Source organism: Terrapene carolina, unplaced genomic scaffold, assembly GCF_002925995.2.
Source record: "Terrapene carolina triunguis isolate 2854851 unplaced genomic scaffold, T_m_triunguis-2.0 Scaffold88, whole genome shotgun sequence".
Classification (NCBI taxonomy): Eukaryota; Metazoa; Chordata; order Testudines; family Emydidae; genus Terrapene; species Terrapene triunguis.
The window spans coordinates 47,837,551-47,857,396 of NW_020664439.1; the positions used below are offsets into that span (position 1 = coordinate 47,837,551).

The 19,846-nt window shown below is 48.8% G+C and overlaps 1 protein-coding gene across 3 annotated transcripts in view; it reads left to right on the plus strand.

The window, feature by feature from the left end:
- The window catches only part of TP63 (tumor protein p63), a 132,385-nt gene that overhangs the window by 20,437 nt on the left and 92,102 nt on the right, over positions 1-19,846 (plus strand). For 2 of the 3 annotated variants that reach the window (XM_024202381.1, XM_024202382.1), the window contains exons 1-2: positions 7,258-7,359; positions 9,022-9,154. In XM_024202381.1, coding sequence (XP_024058149.1) covers positions 7,286-7,359; positions 9,022-9,154 — 207 coding nt within the window. In that variant the 5' untranslated portion in view covers positions 7,258-7,285. Of the gene's footprint in view, positions 1-7,230; positions 7,360-9,021; positions 9,155-19,846 lie in introns of those variants that run through there. The other variant, XM_024202380.1, reaches the window with a different exon arrangement.

The window sequence follows — 19,846 nt, forward strand, 5'->3', positions numbered from 1 at the left end:
GGGGGGGAGTGAGCATGTCCCACAGAGTTAGGGGAATTCCAGATGACACCCTTGCCAGACGCTCTCGCTTGTCCCAGGCTGCCAATTCCACCTCCTTCTCTTCTTGCACAGCTGTGTGCTTCATTAAATAGCGATGTCTACAAATCACTGCAGTGTTAAAATGTAGAGCAGGGGGAATTCCAGCGCTCTGAATGCTGCCAAGTTCCTAGAGTTTTAGCAGCACACTCAGAAAGAACAAGGACCCCCACCCCTTTCAAGAACTAAAAATATGACTATACCAAGATTTGGTCAATTATGTAGACTGCTTTTGAATTCTGCCGTGGTTATATCTTGTGCCTCTTCATGTACTTGAATGGATTTCCTCAGCTGTTGCAGGGAGAGGCCAGTGTTTGGATTAGAATCACGGAGGTCGAGCCTGAGACCACCGACTCATCTCACTGTTGACCGGCTTCTCTATTTGACCCCAGCCCTCAGGCTGTCGAAAGCTAATGCTTTAACCAGCTATGAGCATCTAGAAAGTGTTAAGGACTAGGTGAAGTGTAAAGGGTTAATTATTCAGGAAGGGCAGCCTATCTGGTTAAATCACTAGAGTGAGCCACAGGGGATTAGGGTTCAAATCCTTGTCCCCTGAGCTCCCTATGCAATCTCTATGGCCAAGATGGGCAGAAGTGGGTACCTACCCTGAAACACCTTAAAAGGGCCTGATTTTTCAGAAAGTGCGGGGCACCCACTGCCTGAGAATCAGGGCCCTTTAAGGTGTCTCTAGTCAGGCATCCAAAAATCACTGGTCACTTTTGAAAATGTCTGTCTCTGTACCTCAGTGCCCTGCCGGCAAAATGGGGGAACTATTACCCTACCTCACAGGAGGGCTGTGAGGACAACATGATCTAAGGTTTGCAAGCTGCTCTGGTGCTGGGGGCCGGGTCAGTAGACATTTGTTTGGAGCTTGGCTCCTGATTTGTAAATGCGGGCAGGCTTTTTAGAAAACAACTTTCTGGCCCTTTTGTTTTCCTTGAGATGCTGCAGCCTTTCTCATGTTATGTGAGCCCCTCCAAATGGACCCCAGCAAGACCAAGGGGCCTGGAAGAAAAAAAATGTTTGTCTTGGGGGAGAAGAAGGAAGCAAGAGCCTGTAACCCAAACTTTCCAGTCTTCAAAAACAGTTTGCTTTAGGGTGGGATCTGCTCTAGTTCGTCCATCCTTAGCATGAATTATAAGCCCCCCCATGAGACTCCTCCAGACTTCTATGCCATGGAGTTAAGGTTTATAAGCCAAGGCAATTTTGTGTCAAGAGTTCATACACTATTAGTGTTATCGGGGGAAAATTCCTACCCCCTGCAAAAAGGCCTGATTTTCCAGAGATGCTGGAGTCAATGTGAATGCTACAGGTCACCACCTCTGAAAAACAGATCATTAAGGCTTACAGCTGTGGACTTCCCTATGATTTCTTATTCACGTCTGTTCTCCCCATACACTATAAACCCTACAGCTACCCTGACGGCAGTTCAGATCTTCTCACCTGTACTGAAGAGGGAAAAGCAAATAACTCCGGGCACATGACTTGCTGGGGTGGTGTTTTTGGTTTTTCAATATCATCTCTCAAGAACCGGGGTTCTCAAACTGGGGGTCAGGACTCCTCAGGGGGTCGCGAGGTTATTACATGGGGGGTCGTGAGCTGTCAGCCTCCACCCCAAACTCTGCTTTGCCTCCAGCATTTATAATGGTGTTAAATATATAAAAACGTGTTTTTAATGTATAAGGGGGGTCGCACTCTGAGGCTTGCTATGTGAAAGGGGTCACCAATACAAAAGTTTGAGAACCATTGCTCAAGAGGCAGATGGACTCAAGCATGGAGCTTTGTCTTTAGCTCCGCCCCAGACCCTCTCCTTATATAAATATGGCCCTAAGGCTGGGTGTGTCTGGTCTCAAACACAGGCCTTCTTCCTCTAGGTGTTGTGGGGTTCTCTCCTTTCAGAAGTGTAAGTAAAATAGGCTTTTGTGCTCCATTTCGTTAGTGATTTGTAAACAAGAACATATGCACAGAGTAACGCTCTGGTAGGAATATCAACCCTGCCATAGTCACCACAGCAGTTTTCTCCTCCGTCATCATTTCCCTGATATCAGAAGTGTTATTTCTGATTAAGAGAACATTGTGCCCTCTTTCTCCTAGGGTAGGAGAGGCAGAATCGTTGTGGGGGAATGGGTTGATGCTTGTAGGTTCTCTTGTCTCTTCCTGAATCCGCTAATGACTTGCGTGGTGGTAAACTAGTCACTTAAGGCTTGATTGTCACACATTCTGGGAATCCACAGCTCCCTCAGAAGTGAATAGGAACTGCAATTGTTTAAGTATCTGATTTTCAGAAGTGCTAATCTGCTGTGCCTCACCTTACCATCTGTTTGTTTGTTTTTTAATTCCTATCTGTTGGGAGGGTTAATATTTGCACAGCCCATTTAAGCTACTGAGAGCACAGGTGCTGTGTAAGTGCAAACTGTCGTCCGGTTTTAAAAAAAGAACGAGGAGTACTTGTGGCATCTTAGAGACTAACAAATTTATTTGAGCATAAGCGTTCGTGGGCTAGAACCCACTTCGTCGGATGCCACAAGTACTCCTGTTCTTTTTGCGGATACAGACTAACACGGCTGCTACTCTGAAACCAGGTTTTAAGTGACCTGTCAGTCAGTTTCATGGCAAATTATGTTGTTTTCCCACCTACGGGATATGACACAATTCTGTCACACAATTCTTGTAAAATTATCAGAGAGAGAAAAGCATTCAATGCACATGAGGCTTTATATGTGAGGATCACTATGCATGTGTGAAAAGCCCCTGCAACTGTGATACAGAACCTCGTGCTGTGATTCCATCTGGTCTTGCAAGGTAAATAGGATTGGGTGGGTCGGAGTTTTGGAGGGGAGGCACACAAGTAACACTAGCTGAGGCTGGACGCGATCCTGGTGATTCAGTAGGCTGAACTCTGAGTCAGTGTGTAAGCAATGCTTCGGCACAGTGCTAGGGGAAAATTGTACTGAGGGGGAGAGAGATTGCCTCTTAGATGAGACATGGTCCTATTGATCACCGAAGATCCCCTGGAGCTTTTTATAAGAGTAGAGTTGTCAGCTCCAGTGTTTAAGCCAAATTACAACTTGGTGACTGTCTACATTCCCCGGTCTGTTGTAATTGGATCTGGTAATTCTCTGCTTACCGTCATACAATGTTCCATTTAAACAGTCGCTGTGTTTTACCCTAGAGGTGTCTGCACTGCAGTGGTCAGTGAAGTGAACCCAGTTTATAGTTTGTGTGTCAATATATGGTCCAATTGTACAAACATTTGCTACCAGGCTTCAGTCCCATTAAAGTCAATAGTCTGGTAGTAATGCCCAGCAGTAAGTCCTGTACGTGGCAGTGTTTGCAGTGTCACACACTAAATATGTAATGCACTTTGGGATGCCGAGTGCTGCGTGAAAGTAACACAATCTAGTGACTGGAAGTAGCAACCCAACTCCCAGTCCTGAAAACACTTACATGTGTGGTTAACTCTGTACACACAATCTCACTGAAGTCAGAGAGACTTGCGTGTCTTAAACTTAAACATGCACGCTGGGGGCCTAAATGCGTGGAGTGAGATCAGATGGCTGGAGTTAATGCCCTGCTTTTTTTTCTTTTTGCAGGAAAACAAATTCATGCATTCCTGTAAACTATTCAATAGACGGAGGCTGCTCTGACGCCTAGCAGGCTAAAAGGGGTGGTGACGGGAGGTTAGGCACCAAATTTAGGTTTTGTTGAGGTGGGGGGAAGGAAACACCTTAATATGTGCTATGACTTTTATTTTAAATGTAACCATTTCCTTGCAGCACAGTAACCTCGGTATTGTAGTGCACTGGAAGCAGGATGCTTTGAAAAGGCCTCAGCAAATAAATAGGAAGTGACTTGCCAATTGCCATTGTCCCAGCTGAGCGAAGAGCAATACTGACTGTTCCTGTGCCATTTTCCCTCTTTAAACTCTTTGCTAGTGAACCCGTACAGCCCCCCTGTGAGGATGGGGGAGGGGTTGTTGTAATTGCACAAATAGGGAAACGGAGGCAGAGGCACTAGTGTACAGAGGGGGAGTACAGAGCTTTTGTTTAAAAAGCTTTATATTGGAATTTAAAAGAAAGAATGGTACGTTTCTGTTGGTCTAGGGAAATGTAAAAGCTCTTTTGATTTGCACCACTTGAAAAGTGTGGACCCGTAATCCGACAGGGCCCCTTTGCAAATAAATGCACCCGGGATCACCCTGTGTGGGTCGAAAGGACTGAAACGTGTGATGTCGTATGAATGTGGCTCATGGGAGGTCATAGCACTAGAGGAGGGCCAGAGAGGCCTTAGGCTGCACAGAATGTGGACAGAATTGCATTCTCACAGCCAAGCTCATCTGATTGTACCCTCTGCTTGGGCATATATCAATGTATATGTATATATATCAGGGGTCGGCAACCTTTCAGAAGTGGTGTGCCAAGTCTGCATTTATTCACTGTGATTTAAGGTTTCGTGTGCCAGTCATACATTCGAATGTTTTTAGAAGGTCTCTTTCTATAAGTCTATAATATAATAACTAAACTATTGTTGTATGTAAAGTAAATAAGGTTTTTAAAATGTTTAAGAAGCTTCATTTAAAATGAAATTAAAATGCAGAGCCCCCCCCCAGACCGGTGGCCAGGACCCAGGCAGTGTGAGTGCCACTGAAAATCAGCTCGCGTGCTGCCTGTGGCACGTGTGCCATAGGTTGCCTATCCCTGATATATATCATGCCTTCCTAGGTGCTGGCGGGATACAGAATCTGAAGGACCCAATTGCCTGATCCTGGATGGAAATTCCCAGGTGTTTCTTCCCCTTCTCCTCCCCTCCCCCCAAACAACAACAACAACAAAAAAACCACAGCCAGTGCAAATTCACTCCCCAAAGCAGCATAACTGAGGGTTTGTCACAGAAGGGCTGCTGAGAGCGCCTGATTTTTGGGCAGAAACAAAAACCACCTCTACAAAGTGGATTGCATTGCTGCTGATTGGGATGGTCTGCTCCTTTGCCTGTGTGCCTGAAGCTGTGTTGGTTAGTTCCTAGCCATGTGGCCTAGGGCTGAGGTAGCTAGGATCCATGTGGAGCAAGTTGCAACTTGCAGGAGGTCTCTGGGGCTGAGGCCTTCTTGATAGGAGGAAGACCTGCGGGGCGGGGCTTGGTGAGTAACTCTGAGCTGATGTGATAGGTCATAGTCACTTCCTAAGGGGTGAGTTCTTGGAAGTGAGTGTTTGTTAGCTGCTGGCCTGGGCGCGTGGTGGGTCAGTGGCAAACAGGTTTGTGCATGCAGAGAGCTTGGCAGAGCAGACAGTCTGGTGGGTTGATAATATGTATTGCCATTGATACGAGGTCAGGGATAGGTGCCCCAATTGTGAGCAGTGCCTAAGGGCCGGTGGGGCTTGTGGAATCCATAGGTCAAGGCTACAAAGGATCTGTTGCATGTAGCAAAGTGAGTGATTTCTTCTGCTTCCCTGTCGATCCTGAGCAGGGGCTCTGGGCATTGCTGAACACCTTGATCCATGGGACGAAGGGGTCAGGAAGTGTGGCAAGGGGAGCTCAGGGTTTGATGCTTATCATCCCTGTTTTCTTTGGCATCCTCAGGAGCGTGGGGTGTTGGTGCAGGGCTCGGGGAGAGGCAGGAGGCGCTGGAGCGGTAGCTGGGGAGTGGGTAGGCGAAGCAGGCAAGTGGAGGACTGTCACTCCTGTTTCTGCTCAGTGGGGCCCTCACCTGCCTGAGGCCTCTGGATCCTACTGTAATAAAGTGTGATGTGCTAAGTTATACCAAGGTTTGCACAAGTGCTCTTGTCTTCCTCCTCCCCCACCTGACCCACAGAGCATGTGAGTCTGCTCTAGCGCTCAGCCTCAGAGCCTGGTCCTTCAGATCCAGCTGCAGAGACTTCTGCTCTGAGCTCTGGAGATCCCTGGTTCAATACTGGACAGTGGCTGTCACACTTTTTTTTTTTTTTTCCCTTTAGCATTTGTACAAATCTAAATAAAGGGACAGCTTTTTCAAAAGCTCGTGTGCTTCATCCAGTCTTCTCTTGGACCATGGGAGGCCAGGTTGTATCGAAAATTATAAAACAAAAGAGATTGCAGCCCATTTTATAAAGCTGTCTGTTCCCAAGTGCTCTCCTGAGGGGTTCTCACTGTACCCCAGTCACAGTAATGGTTCTTAGTGGGCGTGATGGCTTTTACCAGAGCTCTCTTACCAGTTGTCCATAGGACCTTCACTTGAATGCCCCCTGCTAAACGGAAAGCCCATTGCTAGCAATTCAAGGTACTCTGGTGGGAAAGCTTTGCTGTCCTCAGTAGAGTTGGGGCTGCTTAAGAGTGTGATGAGTTTGACTCTGAGAGAGAGTGTGTGTGTGTACTTTTGCATATGAAAGTGTTGTATTTTCTGCCTTTTGGGCGCTATGCATTAATGTAATCTTTAAACATTGAATTTACTTGGGATTCTTTTTTTAACAAGAAAAATGAGGTTAAAACAGCACTTTACATCTAATTTGAGCATGTGCGATCACAATGCTACAGTTGAAATTGCGAATAGTTCTGAAGCAGGAAAAGTACATATGCTTTTAAACCAAAAAATGGACAAAAGTTTTCTCAAAATCACCGCTTTTGGCCCAAGATCAAAGCTACAGTATAATCATTTATTATTTACATAACAGTACCGCTTACGGGGCCCCGTTATACTAGGTCTTGTGCAGACACCTGTTAGAGGCAGTCCCTGTGCCAAAGAGCTTACACTGTAAATAGACAAGACAGACAGATGTAGGAGTGGAAACAGAGGCAAGCTAACTTGTCCAAGGTCACACTGCAGGTCAGTGACGGAGATGGGAACAGAACCCAGATCTCCTGGTTCCCAGCCCTGTACTCCGCCCCATTTAGGTGCAAAATATTGTGGTGATTTATGTGAGGATGACATAAAGTTTGGTTGTAAGATTCCATCTAATACAGAATTACAGTGGAGTGGGTGGGTGGGGGATGTCTACCATAACATGAGAGGCGATTTAAGTCTCTCCCTTCTAAACATGTCCCCAATATCAGGAGATGCAGATTGTACAGCTAAGAATGTTCCAGACATTTAGCGTGTCTCCCTTTTTCTCACAATCGTTTCTGTTTATGGGTTTCTGAGTAGTTTAATCGAGGATTCAACATCATCTATTTATTTATTGTAAGGTTTGTGGAAACTCCAGGCCATTTCTCCTGGACAGAGAGTTACTACCGATCCACCATGTCCCAGAGCTCGCAGACAAGAGAATTCCTGAGTCCAGAGGTTTTCCAGCAAATCTGGGAATTCCTGGAACAGTAAGTACCAGCAGACAGAGACTGCTGCAGACAGGCATTTGTGGGGCAAGCTGTCAGGGTGGCTCAGAGAATTGGTATTGTAAATTCCAGAGTCCTTTGTGTCTAGGTGACTGCTAGGGATCTAGCCAACTCCATGGTGACTCATGGTTACTGGGTGGCTGCTGGGGGGCACTGAAGCGGGTCTCAATTTGGTTCATGGTGGACAGATGTCCGTTTCACAAGTGGCTCGGTAGAGAGGCTGTGGACTGGCTGGACATGGGGATATGCTTTTCCCCCTAGGGGGAGGCTGAGAGAACAAACATGGGACAGATGTTAGTCACGTGGCCTAACGCACGACTGGGAGATGCTCGGATGCTGCGGTGCAGTATAAGAACCCGGAGAGAACAGAACTGGGCACTACGCACCCTCAGGAGGGCGGGCATGTCTCTTCAGGTCAGGGTTGAGGCAGGTTGATATGGGAAGTTTGGGGCAGTTGCTGGGCAGAGCTTACTTCAGTTCTTGCAGGGCGACGAGTAATACTAGCAGGAGCGGCCTCAGCTGTTTTTGCTGATCCAGGGTGGGAAATGTTTTCAGTGCCCCCCCAAGTGGCCGAGGCCCCCCAGAAAGCTGAGCGGCATGGTGATCTGGCTCCCCCTAGAAGTTGGGGCCTAGGGTAACTGCCCTGCAGGGCTGGTCTTAGGGAAAATGGTGCCCTGGATGAACTTGTCCCCCCGCTGCATCCCCTGGGCTTCCATCCACCCCCCAGGCCCCGCTGCCTTCCCGGGTTCCCCCACTCATTCCTCCATCCCTCTTGGCCCCCGCTGCCTACCCCCTCTCCCTTCTGCAGCCTCGCACCCTAGGCCTGCCCTGCTCCTGGCCTCTTGACCACGGTGCCCTGGGCGGTTGCTAGGGTTGCCAACTCTGATTGAAGCTATTCCAGGAGATTTTTTCCCCTCCAACATGACTAATGTCATTAATTGTACTGTACCTATTAAAATCTCCCGGATTGCTTCCAGTCATCACCGGGAGATTGATGCCGATTCCGGTAGATTTCCGGCCAATCCGGGAGGGTGGGCAACACTAGCGGTTGCCCACCCATAATGACGGTTCTGCCACCCTGCTCATCTGCCGTGCCTATTAGATTTCTTGAAATAAGGCCCCCCATCGGTAACATCCACCTCTCCTCCCCTCTGACTCCTCCCTGCAATGTGTCTCCTAACGCCTAGGCGCTGCGCTGAGGGGAGGGGTGAGATTTCAAGGAGTTCCTGGTCTCAGCCAGGTTGGGAATGATGAGAACGCCCCTTCCCCCGAGTATCGATCCTTTGGTCCTACCCGGCTCCAAGACATGTGGAGGGGAGGGGAGGAAAAGTGAAGCGGTTTTAGTGAAACCTTCCAGGGAGGTTTGGGTTGGGCTTGGGTTTCATTGGGATGGAGCTTCTGGGGAATGAGGGTGGATGGTGTCCCCTTCTTGACACCCAGTGTTGGCTTTGAGGCATTCACCACCATGAGCTCCCTTATTCCCCCATACTCGGCGTAGGGGTTCTCGGTGCTACCAGCTGGCAGATGCTTGGCTGTTGGGTGAAATTCTAGCCCCACTGAAGTCAAATGGGAGTTTTGCTGTTAACTTCAGTGGAGTCGGGATTTCGGCCAATGTTTTTAATGACGCTCTTTTCTTCCTCTTAGGCCGATATGTTCAGTTCAGCCGATCAACTTGAACTTCATGGACGATCCCTCAGACAATGGCCCTACAAACAAAATAGAGATTAGTATGGATTGTGTCCGGATGCAGGATGCGGATGGGAGCGATCCCATGTGGGTGAGTGTGCGTAAGCGTTTGCACTGGGCCCTGTCTATGCTGCGGCAATAGCCCTGGTTCTGAACGGCGGTCTGACAGGCCTGTGGCTAACCCATGCAGGTGCTCGCCCCGTGAAAGGCCTCGCTCCCCAGCACTGAGCTCAGGAGCCGGCTCTCTGCACCTTGCCTGGTGGCCCTGCTGGTGGAGATGTTTGCATTTGCGTTCTGTGGTGCCTCTGCTTTGAAGCAGTGCTGAGTGAGGGGGGCAGAGTCTGGGAGTGCAAACGGAAGGAAGGGCCGAGCAAAGCAGGTTTTGGAGGGATCGGAGAGGGAGCCCCTCGTTCTGGCCGTCCAGCCAAAGGCTTTCTTCCCTGCTTACAGCACGCTTATGTGGGCTGAGGGTTTAAACACTGGTGGCTGCCGGTATCCTGACTACACTGACGCTCCCACTGGTGCCTTCACCAAGGGAGCAAGGCTAAAGGAACGACAGCAGGAATTCTTTAACAGGACAAGCAGGCTAGTGTAGACGCCGCCTGAAAACTTGGGTCCCTAGCCTGGTTACCGCTCCTCCCCTTTCCCCATCTGTTCAGGCAAGAGTAAACGGCGAGTCTAATGAGATTTGGCCACCCCTGTGTTTCACCCGCACGTTTGGCGGTGACGTGCAGAGGAGGCCTTGGTGGTGGCTGGTTTATTTGCCTCTGGGGCTTTCTCTTGGCAAGTGTTCTGGGGGCCGATGGTTCCATGTGTTGCTTTACGGGCTGGAGAGGAGGGTCGTAGCGTTTGCTGGACGTGCCCAGCTTCTGCTTCTGCGGTAGTGCCGTCTCTTCTCCTTGACTAGTACGCTCTGTGCCCAAACTTTCCCCACGAGCAGTTCCTTTTTCGTTACGTTACAGCTCGGGTCTTTTCCCCCCTGGACTTACAACTATTGCTAGTGTCAGCAGAACCAGGTTCCCCACCCCCTGGATTCCACCCACAGAATCCATAACAGCTAAGTCACCAGATCATTAGTGTTCTTTTAGGCTAATCTTACAGGTTTCTAGTGCCGCAGCACTCCACCGTAGTGGCCAATTCGCATCCTGGCAATGTCTGTCATGTTTGTAATTCAGAGGCATGAGTAAATGACCACAGGGGTTTCCAGGCCTTGTACCGATGCTGGAAGGTAGAGGGATTGTCCCGTCTGAGAGGGTATGTGTCACTCACAAAGCCCATCTGGGATGTAGATCCTGTAGATCCTGCCTCCACCACCCACGAGGGGGCAAAGTTTGGCTGTTTCCTTGAAAGGTTGCACAGCTCTGGTAAAATGGTGCCCTTAGAAAGTTCCTCCAGTCTGAAAGACTCTCCCTGTTCTGTGGGGATTCCCCGACTATAAAATGGGAAAATTCGTTAGAACTAAGCTGGTGGAATCGCTTAAAAGCATCGGCTGTATCTTTGCCAGCTTCCCTCCCACGTCCGACTGGTTGAGTTCCTTGTGGCTTTGTTACAAAAGCCCGCACAACTCTGCTTTCTATAAACGCTTGGTGCGGCGCTGCGTTAACGTGACGCCGCCTTGAGTCCTTGTTCTAAGCCTCCCTCTCCTGTGTGATGACTCTCTGCCGCCCTTTGGAAAATCCTGTCTCCTGCTGGCTGAAGAGCGTTGCAATCCCTGTTCGCAGTGCAGCAGGAAAAGGGGGGCCGTGCAGCCTTCGCTAGGATCTGGTTTTCTTGTTTTTGGTGGCTTTGATCTCCACCCTTAAAGGCACATATTTTCCAAGCTGCACGCAGGGGCTGGGTTGTGTGATTTTTCATTAATGTTAATGAATGTCACGGGGATACATCACAGCATAGAGCTTTGTTGACAAGCTGCTTAATGTAATTCCTTGTAACTTGGTGCGTGGCTGTTGGTTCAAGCCCTTTAAGTGCTGCGTGCCCCTGTGTTAATTTATTAATGTACCAGAGCCTTCCAGTAAAGGAGAACAACTCCTTCGTTCAATCAAGTGCTATACAAAAGGCTTTACAAAGGAAAAAATGCATCTCAGACCTGTGCAAACAGCCTGGTTTTAAAATAGGGAATGTTCTTTCTCCCTCTCCCCCCTGTAAATTAGCAAACATCACTTGACGGGCGACAACGCCGCATTGCAGAGAACTTGGTGTTTGCTTTGCTGTTTCTGGGGCGCGCGGAGGCTGCAGCTTGCGCTGGCAGAGAATGTGTAGCCTCAGGGCAGGTGTTTGCCATTGTTGTGTTTAATCTGACATACCTTCTAACCCTGTATCTCCTCTCTTCCTGCAGATAGCTGCAGGGCAGTAGTTCTCCTAGCACCTGTCTCTAGCGTAACCTCGGCCATGTCACTTGAAGACACCATGTGCTGTGTGCATCTGATCGGAGCGAAAGGGTTGAAGAGGGCAGATAAACACAAAGGAATGTAGTGGCGGTGGAGGTGCCATATGAGACTAAGCTTAAAACAGAGCAATCTTTAATATATTGTCTTATGGGAAGATAAAGGCCAGCTTTCTGGCTGCATCTAAGAGATTTAAACTGGGACAAAGTAAATAGATAAGGGCTTATCCAAAGTCAACATCTTTCATTGACTTTCCATGAGCTTCAGAGGAGTTCGTTCATTCTTTCTTTCTTTCTTTCTTTCTTTCTTTCAGGTACCTGTAGCTTATTAGTTTTGACTCCAATTAGAATTCTAAATTAGAAGCACCATCATAACACCAGGGCGCTTGGGTGTTGCAATAATTAAAACTCTCATTCCTTTACTCTAAGGCTTTCCGTCCAATTGATTACATGTGGAGTTTTTAAACAGAGGATAGGAATCCCTGAGCTCAAAAAGGGCGGCGTGTGTGTGTGTGGGGGAATACAGTACAATAACTGCCCAGAGCTCTGCTGCTTTTAAAGTGTCTGTCTCTCGTGCATGGGACTATTACTCTTCGATATTGTTTTAAGGCGAATGTCACCTCTGGTCTTGACATGTTCGCTAAACAGACCCGCAGGCTGACTGTCCGCTCCAGGGCTTTCTGTGCTGTCGCTGTGTCCCAGCAGATGGGCAAAGACTATTCGCGTAGTTTAACAGAGATGGGGGCTTTGCAGAAAGGTACAAAGCCCTGCCTAGGAGCGTTGCCCATGTAAAGTATGCACATGGCACGAGGTGTTCGGGTGCTGGAGAGGGCGCAGTGAGGGGGCATCGCAATCCGATCGCATGGTTACTCGGGATAGGCATGTGCCACCTTTGCGGGGCAGTTACTCAAGAAATAAGCGACTCTTACAGTTTCACCAGAGAGGAAGGATGGTTCAGTGGTTAGGGCGCTGGCTGGAGTCCTGGGTTCATTTCCCGGCTGTGCCGTAGACTTCCTCTGGGACCCTGGGCAGGTTGTTTACTCTCTCTGGGCCTCAGCTCCGCAATGTAAAATGGAGATTGCCGGACTTTCCTGGCACGCAGGGTGTTCGGGGGATAAATCCATTCAAGGTTGCGAGGCACTTGGGTACTGTGGCAGTGGGGCCGTAATAAGTACCTTCGATAGCCAGGGCATCCCGGAAATGCGGAGTTTTAAGGAGGGATTTAGATGAGAAGGGGGCTGGCTGTGCTGGTCCTGCCGAGATGCCGCGCTTCGTACCTTTCTGAGCTTGAACGCGAGGTCTCCTCCCCGCTGTCCTGCTTCAAAACCAGCAGTAACTCCTCGGCTTAAGCAAGGCGTGCAGGAGTGCACGACCGAGCTCCCCTGAGACCGAGTCCTGCCCGGGGGGGGGGGGGGGGGGGGGGGGGGGGGGGGGGGGGCACATCGGGGAATGTTCTGGGCAGAGGATGTGGATTCCTAGGTGCTAAAGCCGAAGAGACTATTATGATCATCCGGTCTGACCTGCATTACACAAGCCAGAGAATTTCACCCAGTGATTCCTGCATCCAACCCAGCACCTTGCGGCTGAACCACAGCGGATCTGTAGAGAACAGAATTACAGAGGGGGCAAAAATTCTGACTTGGACTTTCCCACAGCTGGGACATGTTTGTGTCCCGTCTGCAAATGGAAAACCAGGGAGCAAGCCCTGTGTTGGTTTATGTCAGGCGGTTGCATTTGTAATCTAAAAAGGAAACAGAAAATGGAGAGAGATAAGGGGGAAAAAATCCTCTGTTCTCAGTGGCAGCTGGCTGAAAAGGAAGCAACGTCACGGAACCCAGACCTCCCATTCCCCTGCTGTGTTTTACAGTAGAAATGCCCTGTCCTTGGCATGCTGTTTTCAGAGAGGCTGGTGACCGGGGCTCTGCCCAGATGAAAGGGAGCTGGAGGTGGCAGAGTGGGGAGCAGAACAGGATTTGTGTGGTTGAGTGTGAAATAACCCAGGCAGCATCCCTTCCCCTTTCCCCCTTCTGTCTTGTGACTGGGTCCCCTACACGCCCCAAAGGGAATGTCCTTCCCACTGCGTTTCTGAGACTGGTAACACAGTGGAGCCAAAGCTTGACTTCCCAAGAGGGTAGGAGCGGGCGGGGATGGGGGGACAGGGGATTTACACACTGCCAGGCGCGGACAGCTCTGCGGACGGGTAAGCAGGGAGGGTACTTTGGATTGCCCACGTGTTTCACACGTAGAGCAGAACGCTGTAGCCACAAGCTCCTTCCATCTCCTGGGTCCTGTAGCTTGTGTTTCATCCGGACAAAGCCCGAGAGAACGGCTCTGGCATCGTTACGTAATACCGTGCGTAGCAGGCGTGCTGGTGGTATCTCCTGTCAGTGGCTGCCTCAGTCTATTGCTAACGGCTAAGAGGGTCGTTCCGCTAGCCCGCGTGCTAGAGACCCGTCTCGCTTGGTGCTGAAGGCCCAGCTGGGATCTCTGCTGCTCGCTGCGGGGGCTGGGCTCCTCATTACAATAGCCCCTCATCCTGGCTGTACCTGGCCGCACCTGGCAGGGACATGAGAGTGCTCATCACAGGATGGTGTCTCTTGGATGTAATGTTGCTCCTCCCATCAGTTGGCCAGCGGCGTGTTATCAGTGGCCAGCGGCATGTTATCAATAGACACAGACACATGACCAAATGCTTCTGAACTACAGCATCACGCGTGCTCTAGACCAGTGCCTCTCCACCTTTCCGGACTACTGTACCCCTTTCAGGAGTCTGATTTGTCTTGAGTACCCCCCAAGTTTCACCTCACTTAAAAACTACTTGTTTACAAAATCAGACATAAAAATGCAAAGGGGTCACAGCACACAGTCTCTGAAAAATGGCTGACTTGCCCAGTTTGACCACAGAATTATAAAATAAATTAATTGGAATATACATATTGTCCGTACATTTCAGTGTATAGTATATAGAGCCATACAAACAAGTCATTGTCTGTATGAAATTTTAGTTTGCTCTGACTTTGCTAGTGCTTTTTATGGAGCCTGTTGTAAAACTAGGCAAATATCTAGGTGAGTTGATGTCCCCCCCGGAAGACCTCTGTGTACCCCCAGGTTGAGAACCACTGATCTAGACTGCTGGGGAGCTCTCCAGCGGCTGGTACACCATCCGGGTAATACGGGTCTCTCTCTGGAGAACTCCTCTAGAGAACTGTCTAGCACCCAGTTTAAGTCATCTTTCTTTGAAACAGTTCACTCTTAACCTGGAAAAACTACTGTTTCCACCCCCGCCCTTGAACTGGGAATTGGCCAGGGAGGGGGTCTCTCCGGAGGGCCCTGGTAAGCTTTAGCCACTGGCAGCATGAGTGCTGTAGCTGGGGAAGGTGAGTTTATGACTCCCTCTCCCTCCGTGCACATACCTTCCCTGCATGCCCCTAAGCTAGCCTTCCTCCTTGCTGAACCAGTTCAGCAGAATGCCTTTCTCCCGGCAGTCTCCTTGGCCAGAGCTTTCTGAGCGGGTTCGAAAAACAATCCCTGTTTTTAAATCCATCTTTCAGCCTCTGTGGAAACCAGGCTTTATTGCTGGCCGAATGTTCTCTGCTGGGCATTTGTGCACATGTTGTCAGCAGAGGAGGTTTTCGCAGTTGCAGTAACTTGCATAGCGTAGTCCTCGAAGGCATGCTGGTGCTGCACATTCTACCATACCTGCCACAAAGGGTGTGTCTATGCAGCAAGTAACTGCGCGGCAAGTCAAGGTGGGACTCCACAGCGCATCAGCTTCCGGCGCAGTAACATCCCACGTGGACATTGCTACAGGACAGTGAAAGTCGCAGGGCTTTCAGTGCACTGTAGCGTGGTCCACACAGGGAGCTGGCGTGCGGAAGCTGGGGCATTGTAGAGTCACACTCGGGCTTGCTGCGCAGTTACTCGCTGTCTAGACAAGCCCAAAGAGAACTGCTGCAAAACTCTCCTGGGATTTACCCTAGAATAACAGGCCATCAGATCCACGGTCTTCACACAGTGGCCCATGCATCTTCCCTTCCCCTAATCTTGCCACCTGTTCATATGGACTGTGTTCCTGGCTAATTGCAATCCTGCATCACTGGTATAAGAGCAATCAGAAGACTGGTTAGCAAACTAATTGTAGGTGCAATGTGGGATTGTGGATGCTGCATGAGTAGGATTGCAGCCATTAAAGAGGGGTGGGGGGATGTTTAAGTTATTGTTAGGTTTCAGGGTTAACACCCATTCATCTCAATGAGAGCCGTTAACCCCCCCTCCCCAGAGATTGTTTCCCTCTCTGCAGACTCTCTCAGGCAGCAATAGAATCATAGATTTATAGATGATTAGGGTTAGAAGAGACCTCAGCAGGTCATCTAGTCCAGCCCCCTGCTCAAAGCAGGATCAACCCCTAAATCATCCCAGCCAGGGCTTTGTCAAGCCAGGCCTTAAAAACCTCTAAGGGTGGAGATTCCACCACCTCCCTAGGTAACCCATTCCAGTGTTTCACCACCCTCCTAGTGAAATAGTGTTTCCTAATATCCAACCTAAACCTCCTCCACTGCAACTTGAGACCATTACTCCTTGATCTGCTTCACCACCCTCCTAGTGAAATGTTTCATCAGTTCTTCTTCAGAAGGTTCCCTTAGGAACCCAAGAAGCTTGAAAGCTGAGAGTTTTGTGTTTAAGTTCTAACTCCTATAGTAATCGGGTCTGCCAGAGGAGTCCCGGTATGCCATACTGCCACTTACCGGTGCAGCCCAACCTGGGTTGATTTCTGAACTCAGCTGTTGATCAGTTTATGGCCTGCAGAAGCCCATATAATGATTATCAAAGCAAGGTAAAATGTACTTTTTCTATTCCAGGATAGGAACCACAGTCCAGGACCTGAGTCCCCTTTTGTCACTTGCTGTACAGATAAGTAACAAAGAAGCCAGTCTCTGCCCTACATGTCAAGCAGGACTCAGGAGGCAACAGATACTTAACTTTAAACACATGAACAATCCCAGTGATCTTAGTTAAAGTTCAGCACATGCTTTAAGTGCTTTCCCGCGTAAGAACCTTAGCAAGTGGAAGACTGAGGGCAGCTGGCAGAGGTGTGAGATTGAAGGGCAAAGAGGAGGTGACTGCATACAAAGGGGTGGCTGCATTCTTGGGGTAGCTGGCTGCATTCTAGGGGTAGCTGGCTAATACAAGACATACACCAATTGGAGCTAAGAGGCATGGACTTAAAAAAAAAAAAAAAAAAGGCAGGAAGCCTGTCTGTATTGCAATAGTTGACTCGGATGTGATGTGTGCTTCCAGAGGCAGCAGTTGAAGCTGCTTCGTCACAAAAGGGCTGGGGATTGGAAGAGAAATGCGTTTTGTAGCAAGACCAGCATGCTGGGTAGATGGCTTGTGTGGTCCTCTTTTTTCCATCCCTAAACATTCCGGGATTGACCGTGGAAGGATAGATGGGAAGCTTGCAGACCGTTCAGACATTTGATCAAACTTTTATTTGCACTGCTATCTGGGTTCATGCATAAAAGGGTTTCTGAGGCTTGCCAAGTTTTTATTCTTCTGCATGCAGATACATTTGTTTAGTGAAGGTTGAGATTATGCAAAAGTATTCCCGTAATGAGCAATCTTTTCCACTTATCGTATTCATCTGTGGTGCCTGTGACCTCCCCTGCAACTCCTGTCTTGTTTTCAGTCGTATTTGTGAGCACTCCCCATTCAGCCTTCGCATTTTAATATTACTGAGTGTTTATCTTCTGCAACATAGGTACCTCCAAACTCTGCTGCTCACCAGGTTTGAAATACCTGTATTCCATAGGGCCGTAGGTTCAAATCCAGAAAGGGTCAACTCAACCCCTTCTGAGGCAGATACATTGGATACTAAGATTCTTTTCATGGACTCCAAAGCTTCTGTGGCGCTTTTGTTGTTGTTGTTGCTGTTAAAATATGTTTGCAAAGTTTCCCTTCCTCTCATTGATGTGTTAGCTGTCTGGCTGCTGCCCAGAGTCAGCTGCATTTCTGTTTGTAAAGAGCTTTGGGGACGAAGGGTGCTCCTTAAGTGTAACAATATTATCACTTTCCTGAATTCTTATTGGTACACCTCTACCCCAATATAACGCGACCCGATAGAACACGAATTCGGATATAACGCGGTAAAGCAGCGCTCCGGGGGGGCGGGGCTGCACACTCCGGCGGATCGAAGCAAGTTCGATATAACGCGGTTTCACCTATAACCCAGTAAGATTTTTTTTTTTGGCTCCTGAGGACAGCGTTATATCGGGGTAGAGGTGTATTGGAAAAATTATCTTGAAAGTTTTATTCAGTCTTGAATGGCTTTGGATTTGACGTGGACCTAAAATTATAATACTGGGTTCAGATCTAGGGAATTCCTGCCAGCCTTCCTTTGGTTGACTTTATGGATGCATTCCTTGTGTGGCATGTACAGTATAATATGCTGAACAATAAAAATGTTACATCTGACTGCAAGCTCCTTGGGACAGGGACTGTCTTGTCTCTGTGCGTACCGACTGCACCTTGCACACTGTGTGCGCTTCTGGAGTGCAAACGATCATAAATAAAACTAACTCCAGTTAGCCAAGAGCACCGTAGGTGTTCACAGTGCTTTACCCAGTTAGAGTAGCTGGCCTGAGGAGCTGAGAGTCTAATGCAGTTTCATAAAATGCAGTAGGATTAAACATCAAAGAGAGAAGGGAAAGAAGATGGTGGGAACACAGCATTCAAAGCAATCCCTGGCCTCCTCTTTGAGTAGGATGGGTTCAGAACTTCCCTGGTGGATGTGGTTGGACAAGGTAATTTAGCTTTGCCAGTCTGGGGTCAGTGTGGGAACGGTGAGTTGAGTGCCCTAGCTGTCTTCTCTGGAGACTTGGCTTCAGATCCCCAGTTTGTGGATAATCTCCAAAATTTTCCATGATGCTGCATGTGTTACGAAGCAATAACACTTTCCATCTTCAGAGGGCTACACGAACATTAATTTAAAGTGATCTTGATCTGAAAGCAACGTGGTCTGGGTGCTTTTGCTGCCAGTGTCTGGAAACTAGCAAAGAGGAAGCTTATACTGTTCATATAAAAAACGTAATATGCTGCTGTCTGTCCTGATTGGTAGGATCCATTCCCAGTTGTAAAGATTGTTCCTGTTATTTCTCTTAAACCTTTTAACTGGGTTAGAGCCCTTAAGCAGTAAATACCTTAGTTGGCCTTAGGCAATTGAAGCTCAGACAAACCACTAAGTGTAGTAGTACACAAATATAAGTGGACCGCAGCCATCCTGTTTCTCCTATAGTTTGTTTTCATTAGTTCGTACTTACCTTGTAAATTCATGTGGGGCTGGGGCGACGAGCAGGATGCTTCCTCATCGCTAACCTGGAATTAGAATTCGCAACCCGCTTGCCCAAATCAGATTTCGTGTTCAGAAAGCTATATTGGCATGACCTGAGTATGGCCAGAGCATGAGATCAGGCTCCTAGCTTTGGGTCAGGGAATAGAAACAGGGCATCCAGCCTCTGTCCAGGATACGGGTTCATGGTGCAGTTGGTGTTTTATCCCTTTAGTCTATTCCATTGTTGTCCTGATCTCTAACCTACCCTGCACAATGCTGTCTGTTTCCTTTCTCCCAGGGTTAGGCAGAGCTTTTTCCTAGCCACTTTGTAATGGAGACTCTGTTTTGAACCATTGGGATCTTTCTTGTGCCCCCTGAGGATATTGAAGCAGGAGTGAGAAATGTATCCTACATGTCTAGTCTCGTGCTCCATGTCATCTGTGCTCTGCCAGTTGTCACCTGTGCCTACTTTGGCTCCTGGACTACCTTCCACATGGTGCCCGGTGTGTGGCTTGACCTCCCTGAGCATTTCTGCAAGGCACCCTCCCTGCCTACGTTGAAGCTTTCCTTGGCAACCCACTCCAACCATTCTGCCAGAAGTGAATCTAATTCACTTGTATTGTTCTTTTAATCTCTGTTTGAGGTACCCTTCCATCTGCCCTGAGTGTGAGATCCTTGGAGTGCAGGGATGCCTTGTGTCTGGCAAGCATCGCTCGCATATTGGTGGGGCCCTACCAAATTTACGGTCCATTTTGGTTGATTTCACGGTCATAGGCTTTTAAAAATAGTAAATTTCATTATTTCTGCTATTTAAATGTGAAATTTCATGGTGGTGTAATTGTAGGGGTTCTGACCCAAAAAGGAGTTGTGGGGGGGGGAGGGGGATCAGAAGGTTATTGTAGGGGGGGTTGTGGTACTGCTACCCGTACTTCTGCACTGCTGGTGGTGGTGGCGCTGCCTTCAGAGCTGGGCAGCTGGAGAGCAGTGGCTGCTGGCTGGGAGCCCAGCTCTGAAGGCAGAGCCGCTGCCAGCAGCAGCGCAGAAGGAAGGATGGCATGGTATGGTATTGCCAC